Source organism: Leptopilina heterotoma, unplaced genomic scaffold, assembly GCF_015476425.1.
Source record: "Leptopilina heterotoma isolate Lh14 unplaced genomic scaffold, ASM1547642v1 Lhet_6, whole genome shotgun sequence".
Taxonomy (NCBI): domain Eukaryota; kingdom Metazoa; phylum Arthropoda; class Insecta; order Hymenoptera; family Figitidae; genus Leptopilina; species Leptopilina heterotoma.
The window spans coordinates 6,434,448-6,452,822 of record NW_025111137.1 but is presented as its reverse complement, the minus strand read 5'-3'; the positions used below and the strand labels follow the sequence as shown (position 1 = coordinate 6,452,822).

At 26.1% G+C, this 18,375-nt stretch overlaps 1 protein-coding gene across 4 annotated transcripts in view; it reads right to left on the bottom strand.

The window, feature by feature from the left end:
- LOC122509144 (glutamate receptor ionotropic, kainate 2-like) overlaps positions 1-18,375 on the bottom strand; it is a 154,788-nt gene that overhangs the window by 72,690 nt on the left and 63,723 nt on the right. For all 4 annotated transcript variants that reach the window (XR_006302300.1, XM_043622960.1, XM_043622959.1 and 1 more), the window contains exons 5-6: positions 2,174-2,349; positions 1,619-1,672 (exon numbers count right to left, since the gene is read on the bottom strand). Coding sequence is in view for 3 of the 4 variants with exons in the window: in XM_043622960.1 (XP_043478895.1) it covers positions 1,619-1,672; positions 2,174-2,349 (230 nt within the window). In the remaining variant the exon portion in view is untranslated. The remainder of the gene's footprint in view (positions 1-1,618; positions 1,673-2,173; positions 2,350-18,375) is intronic.

The following is an 18,375-nucleotide window of genomic DNA, read 5'->3' as shown; positions in this document are numbered from 1 at the left end:
AGAATAATTTTTTTTTAATTCGTTATGAAATATTTCAAAAAAATTCAATTAATTTTTAAAATTTTAATAAATCCCTCGAAACAATTCAATTTTATTTATAAATAGTAAAATTCTTTTAAAAAATTCAATTATTTTTAATACAATTTTAATAACATTTCAAATAAAAATTCAATTATTTTTTTAAATTTTATTTTTTGTTTTTCGAGAAAAAATTCAATTATTTTCTAAAATTATAATAAATTCTTCAAATAATTCAATTATATTTATAAATGGAAAATTATTATCAAAAATTCAATAATATTCAAAACAATTTCACGAAACAATTCAATTTAAAAAAAAAAAATTTAATAATGTTTTTCGAGAAAATTCAATTATTTTTAAAAATTTTAATAAATTCTTCGAAACAATTCAATTATATTTATAAATAGTAAAATTCTTTGCAAAAATTACATTATTTAATTAATTATTAATTAATTATTAAATTATTAATTAATTATTAAATTATTAATTAAATTTTCAAAAAAATTCAATTTTTTTCTTTATTTTTTATAAAATTTTTCAAACGAATTCAATTACTCTCTGAAATTTTAATAAAATTCAATTATTTTAAAAATTTTTAATTAAAATTATTAAAGAAACTCTTTTATTAAAAAAAAAAAATTAAGAGAGATTCTTCAAAAAGAATTTAATTAGAATTTTCTAAAATTTTAACAAAATTCTTGGCGAGAATTCAATTTGTTCCCTAAATAATAAAATTCTTCGAAGGAATTCTATTATTATTCAATTTTTTGATAAAATTCTTTGCAACAATTCGATGACTTTCAATACATTAATTTTAAAATTTTAAATATTTAAAAAGAAAAATTATTTAAAAAAGTTAAGGAACAAAAAAGGAAACAACAAATAACTTCAATCTGCGAACAGATTACCGGAATACAACGATTATTAATATAAATGTTAGTTTTTCAAAATTCAAAATGGTGGATCCAATATGGAGGACGGAAAAATTTTAAAATTGAGCCAGGCTCATGAAAATGACCATTTAGTGGTTTTTGGATCCACCATTTTGAATTTGGAAAAAGTAACAGCAGAATCGTAATCAGCGACCCTAAAAACCCTTAAGTGGTAATTTTCATAAGCCTAGTAAAATTAAAAATTTTTTTTTGTCCGCTATATTGGATCCGCCATTTTGAATTTTGGAAAACTAACAACAGATTCGTAATCAGTGACCCAGTAAACCTACATATAAAAATTTTCATGAGCTTTGCTTGAAGTAATTTAACAATTTACAATTTTTTTAACAACTCTCAGCAAAAACATTTTTTATATTGTTATAATTATAAGATTTTTGTAAATTTTTTGCACTATAATTTTTTTTTACAAAGTAATATAAATTACTAGATCTTTGGCGTTTAGAACTCAAAAATTGATTAATTTTTGAAAAAGTTATGAATGTTCAAACTCAAAATAAGTGGTTTTAATCGAAACCGCTGGGCCTTAAAGGATGAATTTAAAAAATCACATAATTATAATAATATAGATCTAAACTGTAATTATGGTCAAAATAGGATGAACAGAAGGAAATTAATTATGAAATAAAAAAGTAGTGATTACTTACAAAACTTGTAAATAGATAGTGGTACTTGTAGTCATTCATTTGTAATTGCAGAACCTGAAATTTTTTAAAAATATTCTTAGTTTAATATAATTAAATAAATATTTTAAAATTGTTCCAAATATGGTAAATGTTTGAATTTGTGAACATACGGACTAATTTGTGCATAATTGCGTAAATAATTGTCAATTTGAACTGAATGCAATCGAACACAATGTTGCAAATATTTATTCTTCATTATAATATACATCTGTGGTTGTATTTGGTAATTTATTATAATAAATAAAATTCTTTAGTAATTTAATATTCAAATAATATTTTTCTTTAAACATTAATATGTATTAATATTTAAAGATAAATATAATTAGAATGTTAAACTCTATAATTAAAAAAAACTTTTTTCTAAAGTCGGATCAAACTGAAGTTCCAAAAAATGATTAATCTTGTTTCTCAATAAAAATATTTTTAAGCAAAACAATACAATTCATTATTACTGTGAGTGAAATTTTAAGCAGTCGACTAATTCAAACATTTCCATAAACATAAACAAGAACTTGCCATTTTTAAAAAAAGATGCATATTTTCCGATTTTGTGTCAACAATAAAATTTTGAATTTCCTTGCTTTTTGCCTCGGTTAAAATTTGTTTGTAAGTCCCTGGATCGGCTTGCCTCATGTAAATTTCGATATCCTTTAATTTTGGAGATCGTGCAAGTTCTCGGAGTTTAATTAAACCTGAAAATCAAATAAACATTCTTTCTACTTCTATTCCAAGATAAATGTCTAACTTCTATTTACGTAAATCTCTCTCAAAGCAGTTACAGGTTCAAAAACTTTCTTCACCTTTTTGAAAAAAAAGAGAAATAAAAAGAATACTAAAATAAGTGGAATAAAAATATATTATTTAATTTGTAGTAAATTTTCAAATTAGCAATTTTTTAAGGATTAGAATTTATGAACAGAAAATAATTACTTCACTGAATTCTCAACTATATCGATTGAAACGGAATCTTTTATAATCAACTTTCGATAAAGTCGGGTGTCAAAAACACTTTTCTAGGAGTTGAGGCGAGGTAAAGATTCGTGACTGTTAGTTATTGATGTGTCCAAAGAGAGAAATTTTTGTGCGGCCAATAATTTTATAAACCGATAATTATACCACTTTGAGTCAAATACAGAATTGTTGGAAAATTTTGATTTCTAGAGGAAATTATTATTTAGTTAATAAATTTTCAATGATTTCGTGTAAAAAAATCCAATTTTTTTGAAGAAAAATTTCAATATTTCCAAAAATACGAAATATATTAAAGTTTCCAAAAAAAAGGAATCGAGATTTTAACTCAATTAATAATATTACAGAATATTTTACAAATCCGTTAAGTAGTTTAATTTCTAAGTTCGTCTAAAGATAAAAAAATCCAATTTTTTTTGGAAAAAAATTCAAATATTTCAAAAACTTAAAAAACTGTTCTATATTACATTCAATTAAGAATATTTTAATTGTAAAATTATTCCAAAACACCAATAAATTCTTTTTTAACAAAATCTTTAATCATTATTATTATTCCATAGGAATTAAGATTTTCAAAAATTTCAAATTCAAATCTTTATGAAATTCAACAACTTATAATAATTTAAATTTCCATAAAATTTTTCAAAAAAAAAAAATTAAATTATTTACAAAAATTTTAATAAAATCCTTCCCAAGAATTTAGATTTTTTTCACAAGTAATAAAATTTTTCAAATGAATTCAATTATTGAAAAAAATTGTAATAATATTCGTTCTAAGAATTCAATTATTTTCATAAATAATAAAATTTTTCTTAGGATTCCAATTATTTTTATTACAATTTGAAAGAAAATTCCTCGAAAAATGTAATTATTTTTAAAAATTTTTTGCAAGAATTCAATTACATTTCAGAAATAATGAAATTCTTCGCTAAAATGCAAATACTTTAAAAATCTACTATTTTAATAAAATTTCTTAAATGAATTAAATTATTTTAAAAAAATGTAATAAAATGCGTTGCAAGAATTCAATTATTTTCATAAATAATACAATTCTTTACAGGATTGCAATTTTATTAAAAAAAAAAAATGTAATAGAAATTCGTTGCAAGAAATGGACTATTTTCATATAAATAATATAATTCTTCACAGGACTTCAATTATTTAAAAAAAATGTAATATAAATTCTTTACAAGAATTGAATTATTTCCCTAAATAATAAAAATCTTCACAAGATTTTAATTATTTTTAATACAATTTTTTAATAAATTCTTCGCAAAATGTAATTATTTTCAAAAATATTTAAAATTCAATTATTTTTGAAAATTCATGCTATAATGCTTTTAATATTCAATGATTATATAAAATTTTAACTGTAATTCAATTTTAAATCAATTTTTATTAGAAAATTCTACGAGAATACAATTATTTATATATACAAATATAAATAATTTATTGAATAAATAAATGTTTTTCAAAATTGAATCCCTATAAATAATTTTATTAACAAATTTTTAAATAATTAAATTTTTTAGACGAATTTTAATAAAATTTTCAAGAATAATTACATTTTTCGAGAAATTCGATTAAAAAATTCTATTGAAAATAATTCAAATTCTATGATGAGTTTTATTATTCATGAAAATAATTGAATCTCGGTAAAAAAATTTATTATTTATGAAAATAATTTATTGTTTGCTTTAAATTTTATAAACACTTTTTTTAAATAATTGAAATATTTTTAATACCTAATTTTATTATAAAATAATAGATATATTGAAAATGCGATTGAATTGAGGAAAATTTTTTAAAATAATTGAATTTTGAAGAAGAATTTTATTATTTCTAAATATAATTGAAATTTTGGAGAAGAATTTTATTAATTTCTAAAGATAATTGAAATTTTGACGTAGAATTTAAAAAAAATTTTGAACATAATTGAATTTCTGCGATGAATTTTATTACTTTTGAAAATAAGTTGAATTTCGTCAATCATTTGTAACTTCTTCTAAATTCAATGTTTTCAGTATTTAAACCCTTCCGTGCCCCCGGGAAACGCAGCCAGTGGATTTTATTAAAACTTGTTACTCGGGGGGTTTTTGGAGTCCCTGATTACGAATTTTAAGTCAGATTTTCAAAATTTTCAAAATTCAAAATGGCGGGTCCAATATGGCTGACATTTTTTTGAAATTGCTCAAATTTGCATAAAATTTGTTACTCGGGGGTTTTCAGGGTCGTTGATTACGAATCTGAAGTCAGATTTTTGAATTTTAATATGGTAACCCTGAAAAACCCCGAGTAACAAGTTTCAAGCGAATATGAGCAATTTTGAAAAAAAATGTCCATCAACTTGAATTTTAAAAATTTTTTAAATCTGACTTTAGATTCGTAAGCAGCGACCTCGAAAACTCCTCAGTAAGAAGTTTTAAGCAAATTTTGAGGAAATTTTGAAAAATTACATTTTGATATTTTTTTAACAATATTCTATCTATTGTTTTTAATAATTATAATAGTACTATGTAATTTCGAATTTTTTTATACATAGTAGTTACGTTGGTGATTAAAAAAAGCTATATTAATTGTTAATAGGTTTAAAATTATAAGAGTTTTATAAAATTTTGTAAGTGGTACATATATATGTACCGGAGGCGCGAAAGGGTTAATAAAAATCTCTGACTTTTCCCTAAGATTCCCCTGACCTTTGACAACCCTGGAAATGTTAAAATATTTTTTTTAATGTTATTCATAGTAATTTTTGATACACTGAAATTTAGAAAATAAATAATGTAAATTGAAAAATTCACGAAAACTATTATTATTTATAGTAGAAAGTTTTAACATTTGGCATTGTATTTGAAAACTCGACTTTTCTCTCCGCGTGAGAATGTTATACTCCCTTGAGATGGATCTTTTGAAGTAAAGAAAGAAAAAGGGGAATATATGAGAGGAATTTCTATTTTTATGATCGTATCAAAAAGATGTTATGGGAACAAGTCCAGGATGATCTTTGCTCATTTTTCCTTCGTCGAGCATCTTATCGTGTGACCGGACGCTTAAATGGGCGGAAACCCGTGAATCGCGTCGACCCTATGAAATCAATACTTCTAGCGCCTAAGTAATCAAGGTATCATCTCAACTTGTGGGTCTTCATGAGGTTCGTTTGGGCTCGTTCCCTCTTTACTTGAGAGATTTATCTCTGATCTTAAATTCAAAACGATAAAATGTCAGCAAACAATATATTCAACATTTTAAGTCTTTAGGTCAATCGGCAAATTTCTGATAAAAAAAAAGAATTCTGTATTTTTTCCAAGAGTTTCAAGTACGGATTTTTTTTCCAATAACTTTTTATCAAGAATTTTATTAAAAAATTAAATTTTTGTTTGTGGATGATAATTAAAATATACCTTTAATTATTAAGATTGTATAAAGTACGATTACGTAACGTGATTAATTTATAATGATCTAATTTTTATTAAAGAAACATTTTTCCAATAATTATTTTGTTCTTCTTCAGCTTCAGGTAATTTGGGTAAAGCCAAGATTGAGAATAAAGTTACGTCTTAATTTGCATGTTAATTAATTCCATATTAAAAGAAATCTATGGCCCTAATTGAAAAAGGGGAGCTAAAGGAAAGTCTTGGTGAATTAATAAAGAAATTCTCATTAAATGAAATACTCATTTTGTGAATTTAAATTCAACCATACGTTCATTATTTTATTCATTTATTTTGTTATCTTTTTGAGAAGGAAAAAAAAAACTTTTCAAAAAATAAAATCCTAATAGTATTCGTTCAAAATGTATCGATGACAAGCCAATTTTAGTCTAAAGTTAACAGTAAAATGTTTTTCAGCTATTTTATAAATAAATGTTTTATCCTCATAAATCGGCTTATGTCGTAAAATCCCTGAAAAGGTTGTAGGGATAATTGGCTGAATCGTTGGTAAGTTTCAAAGAAAGAGTAAAGAAGTGGCTTTAGAAGAGGATAATTTCTCTAGGGACTCAAAAGATTTGATGCCATTGCTCACAAAGTTAGGAAATCGCATGTTCGCGCCCAGCCATTGATTTTCAAACGCGAGTCATAGACTATATCCTTTTCTCTAATGACACTCAATTTGCAATTATTCCATGCAATTTGAATATATCATTGATGGCGAAAATCGGAAAATTTAGATACGCTGTGTAAAATTCGAAAAGTAGAAAAAGGTAAAGTTATGTCCATTAGAATTTACATTTTTTTTTTTGGTAAAAGAAATAAAAATTCATTACAGCAATTTATATTGAAAAATACTCGAGTGTAAAATTCAAGTTAAGAGAATGTCAAAATATTTCAATTGCATACATTTGTTCATTGAGTGGAAGAACAATATTATGACTGGAAGTTAAAAGAGTGTTGGCAATTTTTTTTTTTAGAAAAGAAGGACAATGGAAGAATAAATGCGCACTTAGATTTACGAAGCAAAGGGATGACTTCGATGAACTCGTAAAGACTATATATGTATATATAAGATCCAAGAACTCTTTCTCGTTCGTAATCGGATACACAAATGTGCAATTCTTTCTTCTGGCGACTTTTTATGAAACGACTCCAGCGAACTGCTTGCCATTTATGATCGCTTTGCTGCCCCCTCAGTTTCATTTCGACTTGAGTTTTATTCAAGCGAGAAACTTAAAGAGAAAGAGTATGATTGTGAATTTTCTCTTTTCTTTTCATTATATTCCATTTCATTGGTGTGACAAGTGGAAGTGTCGAGAAATGCATTCATTCGTCTGTTCCAAGTTTACGACAATCTTTGCGATTGCAGTTTTCTTTTATCAAGCGTTATCAATCAGGTATTATTATGAGGAGCCTATTTTTTTATTTCCGGTATGTTGATATGGCCAAAAGACTGACCAAAAGTGTTCATGACAAAATAAATTAATTCGATCAATTTTGAATATTTTTTCACCATATTGAATCAGACATTTTGAATTTTGAACAACTGATTTCAGATTCGTAATCAGCGACCCTAGAAACCCCCGAGTATTCAGTTTCAAGCGAATTCGATCAATTTTTAGAAAAATTTCCGCCATATTGGATCCGCCATTTTGAATTTTGAAAAACTAACAACAGATTCGTAATCAGAGACCCTGATAACCCCCAAGTAACCAGTTTCAATCGAATTCGATCAATTTTTAGAAAAATTTCCGCCATATTGGATCCGCCATTTTGAATTTTGAAAAACTAACAACAGATTCGTAATCAGAGACCCTGATAACCCCCAAGTAACCAGTTTCAATCGAATTCGATCAATTTTTGGAAAAATTTCCGCCATACTGGATCCGCCATTTTGAATTTTGAACAACTGATTTCAGATTCGTAATCAGCGACCCTAGAAACCCCCGAGTATTCAGTTTCAAGCGAATTCGATCAATTTTTAGAAAAATTTCCGCCATATTGGATCCGCCATTTTGAATTTTGAAAAACTAACAACAGATTCGTAATCAGAGACCCTGATAACCCCCAAGTAACCAGTTTCAATCGAATTCGATCAATTTTTGGAAAAATTTCCGCCATACTGGATCCGCCATTTTGAATTTTGAAAAACTGATATCAGATTCGTAATCAGCGACCCTGAAAACCCCCAAGTAACCAGTTTCAAGCGAATTCGATCAATTTTTGAAAAAATTTCCACCATATTGGATCCGCCATTTTGAATTTTGAAAAACTGATGTCAGATTCGTAAGTTAAAAATTCGTCTTCAAAAATTCAAAATAGCGGATCGAAAATGGCGAAAAAAATTTTAAAATTTATTCAATTGGTCTTAATTTTTCTAACCCTGGGGTTTTCGGGGTCGCTGATTAAGAATTCGGTGTTAGTTTTCAAAAAATCAAAATGGCGAATCGAATATGGCGGACAAAAATTTTAAAATTTATACAATTGACCTTAATTTTGTCACTCGGGGGTTTCCAGGGTCGCTGATTACGAATTCGGTGTTAGTTTTTAAAAATTCAAAATGGCGAATCGAATATGGCAGACTAAAGTTTTAAAATTTATACAATTGACCTTAATTTTGTCACTCGGGGGTTTTCAGGGTCGCTGATTACGAATTCGGTGTTAGTTTTTAAAAATTCAAAATGGCTGATGCAATATGGCGGAAACTTAAAAATACAAAAAAAATTTTAAATAAAAAAGATAATATTGAAATATTAGTGCAAGTCCAAAAAAAAGGTTTATTTGCTTATGTTCCGGAATTTTGCAAAAAGGAAACAGCGACGCAAAAATTTTACAGCGAACCAGCTGTGGTAGCTGTTTATTTTGATTTCGCAAAAACCTGGGTCAATTATTAAAAAACAGATTGCAGAAAAGAGAACTATCCAGAGAAACTTTTAAGATCTCTATGTGATTACACATGTAATTGTTTAATATAAAAATTATTTATGAAATGCAGAAGAAATTTGTTTTTCCAATTTACGTAAATTTGTTGACAATATTTCGTCAACAATATTAAATTTCAATGTAAGCCTTTCAGGGTAACTAGAATCAAATTTTTGTGAAAATACAAAGAAGCTTCATACAATACATTTCTCTCCTCACCACAGAGATTCGATTTATTTATTTGATCTTGCATCCTCTCTATATGTTGAGCCAACCTTTTTACACATGAATCGTACTGCTCTTTGCTTTTGTGGAATCTCTCAAATCTTTTTCCATGTCTCTCCATTCGCTAGACCGAACTATTTTCTCTTTCTTTTTCTCAAATACAACACGTTTATTCAAGATGTGCGAAAACCTTGAATATTGTGTTGCAAAAAAAAAATCTTCCAGTGTGGGAAATTTAAATAAAATAGAAAGAACAAAATTTTCTGCATAACCATTATGGGTAGAAAAATAAAAAATGAAAACTTGTTCTCTTTGGTTGTTACAAAAAAAAAAGAAAGACTTCTTTAAGAACTTTGTTTGACATAACTTGCGGCCCAATAGCAATTTGTCAATTGTTCTTAATTTAGTAGAGGGAAAAGATGAGTGAAATAGCAAAAGAACTTGACAATAGTCGGTGATGGACAACGACAAAGTTCATTGTGGATTCGTAAGGCGTAAAGGATACGGAATCAGGAGAGCAGAACGAGCAATTTCGCGAGGCGCTTACACATCCAAGGACTTGACTGAAGAGGCGGTAATATCAATGCATTTGTGTGTGTATGTGTACAGGAACAACCACTGGTGAAATAACCCAGGCGAAGGCATTGTAAATTCAATTCATCGCTCGCCAATGGAAGGGATGAATGAGGAATGCCACCTCGAATCAAGACAGAATCTTCGTGGTCGCGCATGCATTTTTCTATATATGTATTTCTGCCTTCTGCATACCGTGCAGATGATTGGGACATTTCTACGTACAGAAGTTTTCAAAATAGTTCAATATTTCCCAGATCATCTTTAACCAATTTTAAAATTTCTGAAATTAAATTTCCTTGTGAGAAAAACAATTTATTTCAGTAAATTAAGGGGTTACATCCACTTAGGATTTTGAAGAAACTGAATTTTTTTATATTGCATTTTCGTAATATACAAACTATTTTAAGTTGTTCATAATAAGTTTTTAGATCGTCTATTAAAATATCAGCAAAACATTTTGTTCAACTAAATCCATTAAATTTTGTCAAACCATTTTTTTTGTCTATTGTAAGGCTCGAAGCAGTGAAAGTATTTAAAAATACGGACTTTACGGACCAAAAATTAAAAATTACGGACCATTTACGGACCAACTGACAAAAATAGAATCAGGCCGAATCAAATAAGAGAACATTTTACTTAAAACTAGAAATTCAATTTTTCATAACTATAAAACATGAAGAAATCGATAACTCCGAGTCTTCGAATCGAAGTCATAGATTTCTTCATGTTTTATAATAATAAATAATAATTATTAATAAAAATAATTTATAATAATTAAAATCATTATCAATTCAATTATTATTTTTAAGAATTTTTATCTAAAATTTTTCTTTATATCGATTATTTTTAATAATTTTCAAAAAAGTTCTTTGACAATTTTCAAATTCATTTCTTTACAATATTAAATTATATACGAAATTTCAATTATTCGTAAATTCTTTAATTAAATAAAATATTAGAAAATAGAAACTAAAAATAATATTAAAAAAACTCAATTAAATTTTTTCAAAAAAATTAATTACAAAATTCAATTATTTTTTAAAATTCACGCTCTATTGCATTTAATATTCAATTATTATCTAAAATTTTAACTGAAATTCATTTTTATGAAATGAAAATCAAATTTTTATTAGAACTACTAGAATTCAGTAATTTAAATATAAGTAAAATGCAAATAAATAATTTATTGAATAATTGAACGTTTCTTAAAATTCAATTTTCATAAAAAATCGTTATCAACAAATTTTCAAATAATTGAATTCTATCAACGAATTTTAATAAAATTTTTAAGAATAATTAAATTTTTCGAGAAATTCGATTAAAATTGCATTAAAAATAATTGAAATTCTGCATTGAATTTTATTATTTATGAAAATAATTGAATTCTTGCGAAGAATTTTATTAAAATTTTCAAAAATAATTAAATTCTTGTAAAAAATTAACAGGAATTCAATTATTTTTAAAAATTTTAATAAAATTCTTGGCATAAATTAAAAATAACAAAATTCTTAGCAGATACTCAATTACTTTCAAAAATTTTGATAAAATTTTTGGCAAGAATTTAAATATTTTTGTAAAATAATAAAAATCTTTGCAGAGATTCAATTATTTTCAAAATTTTTAATAAAATTCTTCGCAAGAATTCAATTATTTTCAAAAATATCAGAATTTTAGCAGAAATTCAAACATTTTAAAAAATTTTGATAAAACTTTTTTTGGTAGAAATTCAATTATTTTTAAGACAATTTTAAAAAAATTTCTCGATAAAATTCAATTATTTTAAAAATTTTAATAAAATTCTTCGAAATTTTTAAGAATTTTTTCGAGGAATTCGATTAAAATTCTATTGAAAATAATTTAATTCTTAAAAAGAATTTTATTATTTACGAAAATAATTGAATAACCCTAAAAATGTTATTATTTATGAAAATAGTTGAATGATTGCGAAGAAATTTATAAAAAATTTGTTATTAATGAAATTCTTGTGAAATTTTTATTATTTTTTGAAAATAATTTAAAGTTTTTGTAGAATTTTATAAAATTTTTTTGTAAATAATTAAATTCTTTTGGTACATTTTATGAAAATAGTAGATATTGAACAATATTTAATTTTTGCGATGAATATTATTACTTTTGAAAAAAATTGAATTCGTGTGATAAATATTGTTAATTTTGAAAATAATTAAAATTTTTCAATGAATTTTATTAAAATTTTTGTAAATAATTGAATTTGGTGAAGAATTTTGCTATTTATTTATAAAGATAATTGAGATGTTGACCTTTTTTTTTAGATTTTTTTAAAATAATTGAATTTCGGAGAAGAATTTTAATATTTCTATAGATAATTGAAATTTCGACTAGAATTGTTAAAAAATTTTGAACATAATTGACTTTTTGCGATGAATATTATTACTTTTAAAAATAATTGAAATTTTGCAATGGATTTTATTAAAATTTTTGACAATAATTGAATTTTATTACTTTAGAAAATAATTGAATTCGTGTGATAAATATTGTTAATTATGAAAATAATTGAAATTTTGGGAAGAATTTTATTACTTTTAAAAATAATTGAATTTCTGCAATCATTTGTAATTTCTCTAAAATTCTCAAAATTATATCGTACAATTTACCAAGTTTTTTTCCTTTTTGAATAAAATTACGGACTTTACGGAACTTTTTTCAAAAAAACGGACTTTTTCAGGATTTACTGGATCTACTTCGAGCCCTAAAAATTTTGAAATTTTTGGAATTAAATTGTCTTGTGAGAAAAACAATTAATTTCAGTAAATTAAGGGGTTACATCCACTCACAATCAGGATTTTGAAGTGGTTTATAATAAGTTTTCAGATCGTCCATTACAATATCAGCAAAACATTTTGTTCAACCAAATCCATTAAATTTTGTCAAATCATTCCTTTTAGTCTATTGTGAATCAATTTTTAGATAAGCTTTTGGATTCACAAAGGATAGCCGTAGTTCAATTGGTGTTACAAGCACTCGTAAGAAGAAAACGGAGAGAAACAAGTAGCTTACAACGCCACAGGACAACCCGTAGGATGTTTCAATTGAAGCTAGATTGGCGAATCCTGTTATCTTGGATTACTATTTTCCCCTCGTTGAAGGACAATGCACTAGATCGTTAAAAAAAAATTTAGAATAGAAATTGCAAACTGTTTTTTTTTATTTACAGTGTATCTTTTGAAATCATTTTCCCTTCATCTAAAAATTGTTTTTTTTACTCAGAACGTAAATTTTTGTTTCCTTAAAAGAAATTAGAGACGATATTTTTATTATCAAGCTAGTAAGTGTTGGAAGTAATATTCGAAAGAACACACCAACGAACTCGTTTTCTAAGGATTATGCATTAAAACTTAATCCACAGTGGAGCAGAAATGACGCTGGATGTAAGTAACGGAACGTATAAGAGTCGTTTGCATAATGAATTTTCGCTCTTATAGAGATGGCACACCTGAATATTGATTGAATAATAAGCAAAATCTGCCACCTCGTCATCACGGTTTTTACTCTTGTAACGGAGAACATGCTCATATTAAATTTCTAGCATCGCGGTTCTGGTAAAATGAAAATTTATTATTACCTACGGTATTATTTTTTTTTTTAAAGTTCTTCTCAATTTCTTTTATAAATTTAAAAAATGTCACCATTATAACATTAACCATGCAGAAAATAAGCATAACTATATTATGCATTAGTTTTAAAAAAATTTTAATCAATTAAAACTGGTGGGATTTTTTACTTTGTAATAAAAGTGTAAAAATTAATAACTAAGTTTTGTGTATAGAAAACTTTGAAAAATATTTAAAGTGAACGGCATACGAGAAAATTAAATGTGAAATATAATCGGCAAAATTGAAAGAATTCCTGAAGGCGACTTGACTATGAATATGCATCTCTCTTAACGCCCAGAGATGAAGAAGTGAGTGCAGAAAGTTCGAGAAACTTCTCTGTAATCGTCTTCGTGCTATCTTCAAGATGCTTCTAGTTAATTTAGTTCCAGTTATCAAAAAAGAATTTCTGTTATACAAGAATTTCTCTCTTTCTGAATTATGAGATATTTTCATCAAAATATTTTTAGTTTTATTATAAAAATTATAATATTGTTATATAAGATTTCCAAATGATTAAAATTTTCGACAATAGCAGATCTAACTGTTCAAGAACCATTTAATTTTATTTTTAATTGTTACATAAATGATGTATCTTAATTTTAAATTTCCTGTCCTTTTTATTTGTTGTTATAATCTAAGACTCGACAAATGCCATGTACCATTTCCGATATGGATCTAGACTACTCCGATATGGCACACACTACTTAAAATAAAATTTATAGGAAAATTTCTTGTTTGTCTGACTATATAGTTGATTTTTACTACTTAGAGAAAAGATTTCTAGGAATTTTTCGATATTGTCTGACTATAGTTAATTTTTACTACTTGAAATAAAATTTATAGGAAACTTTCTTTTTTGTCTGACTAAAAAGTTGATTTTTACTACTTAAAATAAAATTAATAGGGAATTTTCTTGTTTGTCTGACTATATAGTTAATTTTTACTACTTAGAGGAAGCATTTCTAGGGATTTTTCGATATTGTCTGACTATCGTTGAGTTTTACTACTTAAAATAATATTAATAGGAGATTTTTTTGTTCGTCTGACTATATAGTTGATTTTTACTACTTAGAGGAAGAATTTTTCGATATTGTCTGACTATAGTTGATTTTTACTACTTGAAATAAAATTAATAGGAAATTTTCTTGTTTGTCTGACTAAATAGTTGATTTTTACTACTTAGAGGAAAGATTTCTAAGAATTTTTCGTTTTTGTCTGACTACAGTTGATTTTTACTACTTTAAGTCAAAATTCATAGGAAAGAATTTGAAATCTTCGTGTTGGTCTGACTATCGTTGAGTTTTACTACTTAAAATAATATTAATAGGAGATTTTCTTATTCGTCTGACTATATAGTTGATTTTTACTACTTAGAGGAAGAATTTTTCGATATTGTCTGACTATAGTTAATTTTTACTACACTGTAGAAAAAGGTTCTAAATTAGAGCTGATTTTGGTATTAAAATAGAACCAAATTACGATTTAGTACCAAAATTCGTACTAAATTAGTACCTTTCTTTTTACAGTGTACTTCAAATAAAATTAATAGGAAATTTTCTTGTTTGTCTGACTAAATAGTTTATTTGGGGTCGTCCATATACCACGTGGACACTATTGGGGGGTGGGGGGGTTAAAAAAAGTTTGAATATGTCCACGATCCCATGTATTTTTGTGTCCACAAGGGGGGAGGGGGTGTACAAAATTTTTAAAAAACTGTCCACGTGGTACATGGACGGCCCCTTTTTACTACTTAGAGGAAAGATTTCGAAGTATTTGCTAGTTCTATATTATCAATCCGCTAGTAGATTTAACAATTCCTTTTTCTCCGTGTGACTAAATAGTTGATTTTTACTATTAGAGGAAAGATTTCAAAGCATTTTTCGTTATTGTCTGACTACAGTTGATTTTTACTACATAGCGTCAAAATTCATAGGAAAGAATTTGAAATCTTCGTGTTGGTCTGACTATCATTGAGTTTTACTACTTAAAATAAAATTAATAGGAAATTTTCTTGTTTGTCTGACTATATAGTTGATTTTTACTACTTAGAGGAAGGATTTCTAGGAATTTTTCGATATTGTCTGACTAAAGTTGATTTTTACTACTTGAAATAATAATAATAGGAAATTTTCTTGTTCGTCTGACTATATAGTTGATTTTTACTACTTAGAGGAAGGATTTCTAGGAATTTTTCAATATTGTCTGACTAAAGTTGATTTTTACTACTTGAAATAAAATTTATAGTAAATTTTCTTCTTTGTCTGACTAAATCGTTAATTTTTACTATTTAGAGGAAGGATTTCTAGGAATTTTTCGTTATTGTCTGATTACAGTGGATTTTTACTGCTTAGCGTCAAAATTCCTAGGAAAGAATTCGTAATCTTCGTGTTGGTCTGATCTGACTATCGTTGAGTTTTACTACTTAAAATAAAATTAATAGGGAATTTTTTTGTTTGTCTGACTATATAGTTGATTTTTACTACTTAGAGGATGGATTTTTAGGAATTTTTCGATATTGTCTGACTAAAGTTGATTTTTACTACTTGAAATAATAATAATAGGAAATTTTCTTGTTCGTCTGACTATATAGTTGATTTTTACTACTTAGAGGAAGGATTTCTAGGAATTTTTCAATATTGTCTGACTAAAGTTGATTTTTACTACTTGAAATAAAATTTATAGTAAATTTTCTTCTTTGTCTGACTAAATCGTTAATTTTTACTATTTAGAGGAAGGATTTCTAGGAATTTTTCGTTATTGTCTGATTACAGTGGATTTTTACTGCTTAGCGTCAAAATTCCTAGGAAAGAATTCGTAATCTTCGTGTTGGTCTGATCTGACTATCGTTGAGTTTTACTACTTAAAATAAAATTAATAGGGAATTTTTTTGTTTGTCTGACTATATAGTTGATTTTTACTACTTAGAGGATGGATTTTTAGGAATTTTTCGATATTGTCTGACTATAGTTGGTTTTTACTACTTGAAATAAAATTAATAGGAAATTTTCTTGTTTGTCTGACTAAACAGTTGATTTTTACTACTTAGAAGAAAGATTTCTAAGAATTTTTCGATAATGTCTGACTATAGTTGATTTTTACTACTTAGAGGATGGATTTTTAGGAATTTTTCGATATTGTCTGACTATAGTTGATTTTTACTACTTGAAATAAAATTAATAGGAAATTTTCTTGTTTGTCTGACTAAAAAGTTGATTTTTACTACTTCCCTAGTAGAAATTTGTCGTGGCATGACTAGATTTATTCAAGTTACTGTACAGTTTTAGTCATGGAAGTTTAATCTAGCTTAACTGGCGAATTACTAGACAGCTACTGCATAACACTGTTAAAGAAAATATAAAGTTGAACTTGATTATTACTGCATAGAAGTCCTGTACAGTTATTTTCATGGCACTGTCGAGGCGTTCCGAGAAATGATGTTCCAAAGTTTGTCGTGGCGTTAGCGCTACCGCCAGTTTCAGTAACTAAACAGTTGTGTATTGACATTTTCGAAATATTTTCTATAAAATAAATCTTTTGGTTTTACAGTTTATAGTTTTTATAATTTTAATTTTGTTCTTTTATTTTACTGTTGACAACTAAATAACAAATTTTTTAAATTATTTAATATTAAAATTTTGATTTAATAATAAAAATTTCTTTTCAATCAAAATTTATTTTTAATGAAAATTCCTTTAGAAAAAAAAAATTTTTTTAAAATTCGCTTCAATTAATTGAGTTAATTAAAATAACTAATTTTTTAAATTCAGAAGACAATTTCTTTTCAAGATTATATACTCTTATTATATGTATAAATATTAATTTAACAAACCTGTTACATACAAAAAGTTAGAATTGGTCCAATAAAGTGAGGTTATGTTTTACATTGATGAATTGACGTTGACATATGTATAGCTCTCCGATCTGAATAACAGAACTGTCTATAATTAATGACAGTAGACAGTAACAATTTATTACTAATTCCTTACGGAAAAAATAGACATAATTCTAGTTACACCCGCGAATTATTTCTTTCAGTGTATACTCTGATGTATTTATGGAAAATGTCTACACAACACTGTTCAGTTGCTGGACTGACGGTAGCGCTAACGCCACGACAAACTTTGAAACATAATTTCACGGAACGCCTAGACAGTACCATGAGAATAACTGGACAGACAGAACTTCTATACAGTAATAATCAATAAGTTCAACTTTAGAGTGTTATGCAGTAGCTGTCCAGTAATTCGCCAGTTGAGCTAGAAAAGATGAAAAAGGGAACTGCTTTACCTGCCGGTAGAGTATGGTTCTTATTTTTCCGGAATCGTCCATCGACTAGAACGGCCGTGATGCGTAAAGCGTGCGTTTAGGTATTTCGTCCCAGTGTGACCCGAGTTCGCTCCCCGAAACCGCTAGATATTTTTCGTTTGAACTGAATTAATTCTTCATATTAGGGTTTACTTATAAGTTTGTAGTGTGATAAAATAATAATATTTATTTCAGTGTTGTGCTTAATTAAAGGAAAAAGTGAATGTTGTTTAATGTAAAAAAATGACATGTGTTCAAGAATCAGTAATTTTTATATTTTTTTTTAATTATGTAGTTATTTAAAAATAATTTTACAGATAATTTATTATAAATCATTTATTATACGGAACAATAGATACACCAACAGTAAAAATATAGTTTCGTAAAATTTTAATTTATTTAATTTGTTGACAAAAAAATTTAACGTTATATTTTCAAATTTGTACGTGTTTAATACGTAACGTCAATATAAAGAAAGTTTTGACATTTCCAAGTGAATTATTTTGTATAGTTTTTCTACAGGACTGATGATCAGAAACTGTAAAATTTGACTGGACAATAACTTGAAGAAATTAGCGTGACATCACTTTATAGTTTTTAGCCAGTTTAACTGTAAAGTGCCTCGAAATTTTCCAGTGGAACTGTCCAGTGCCCTTAA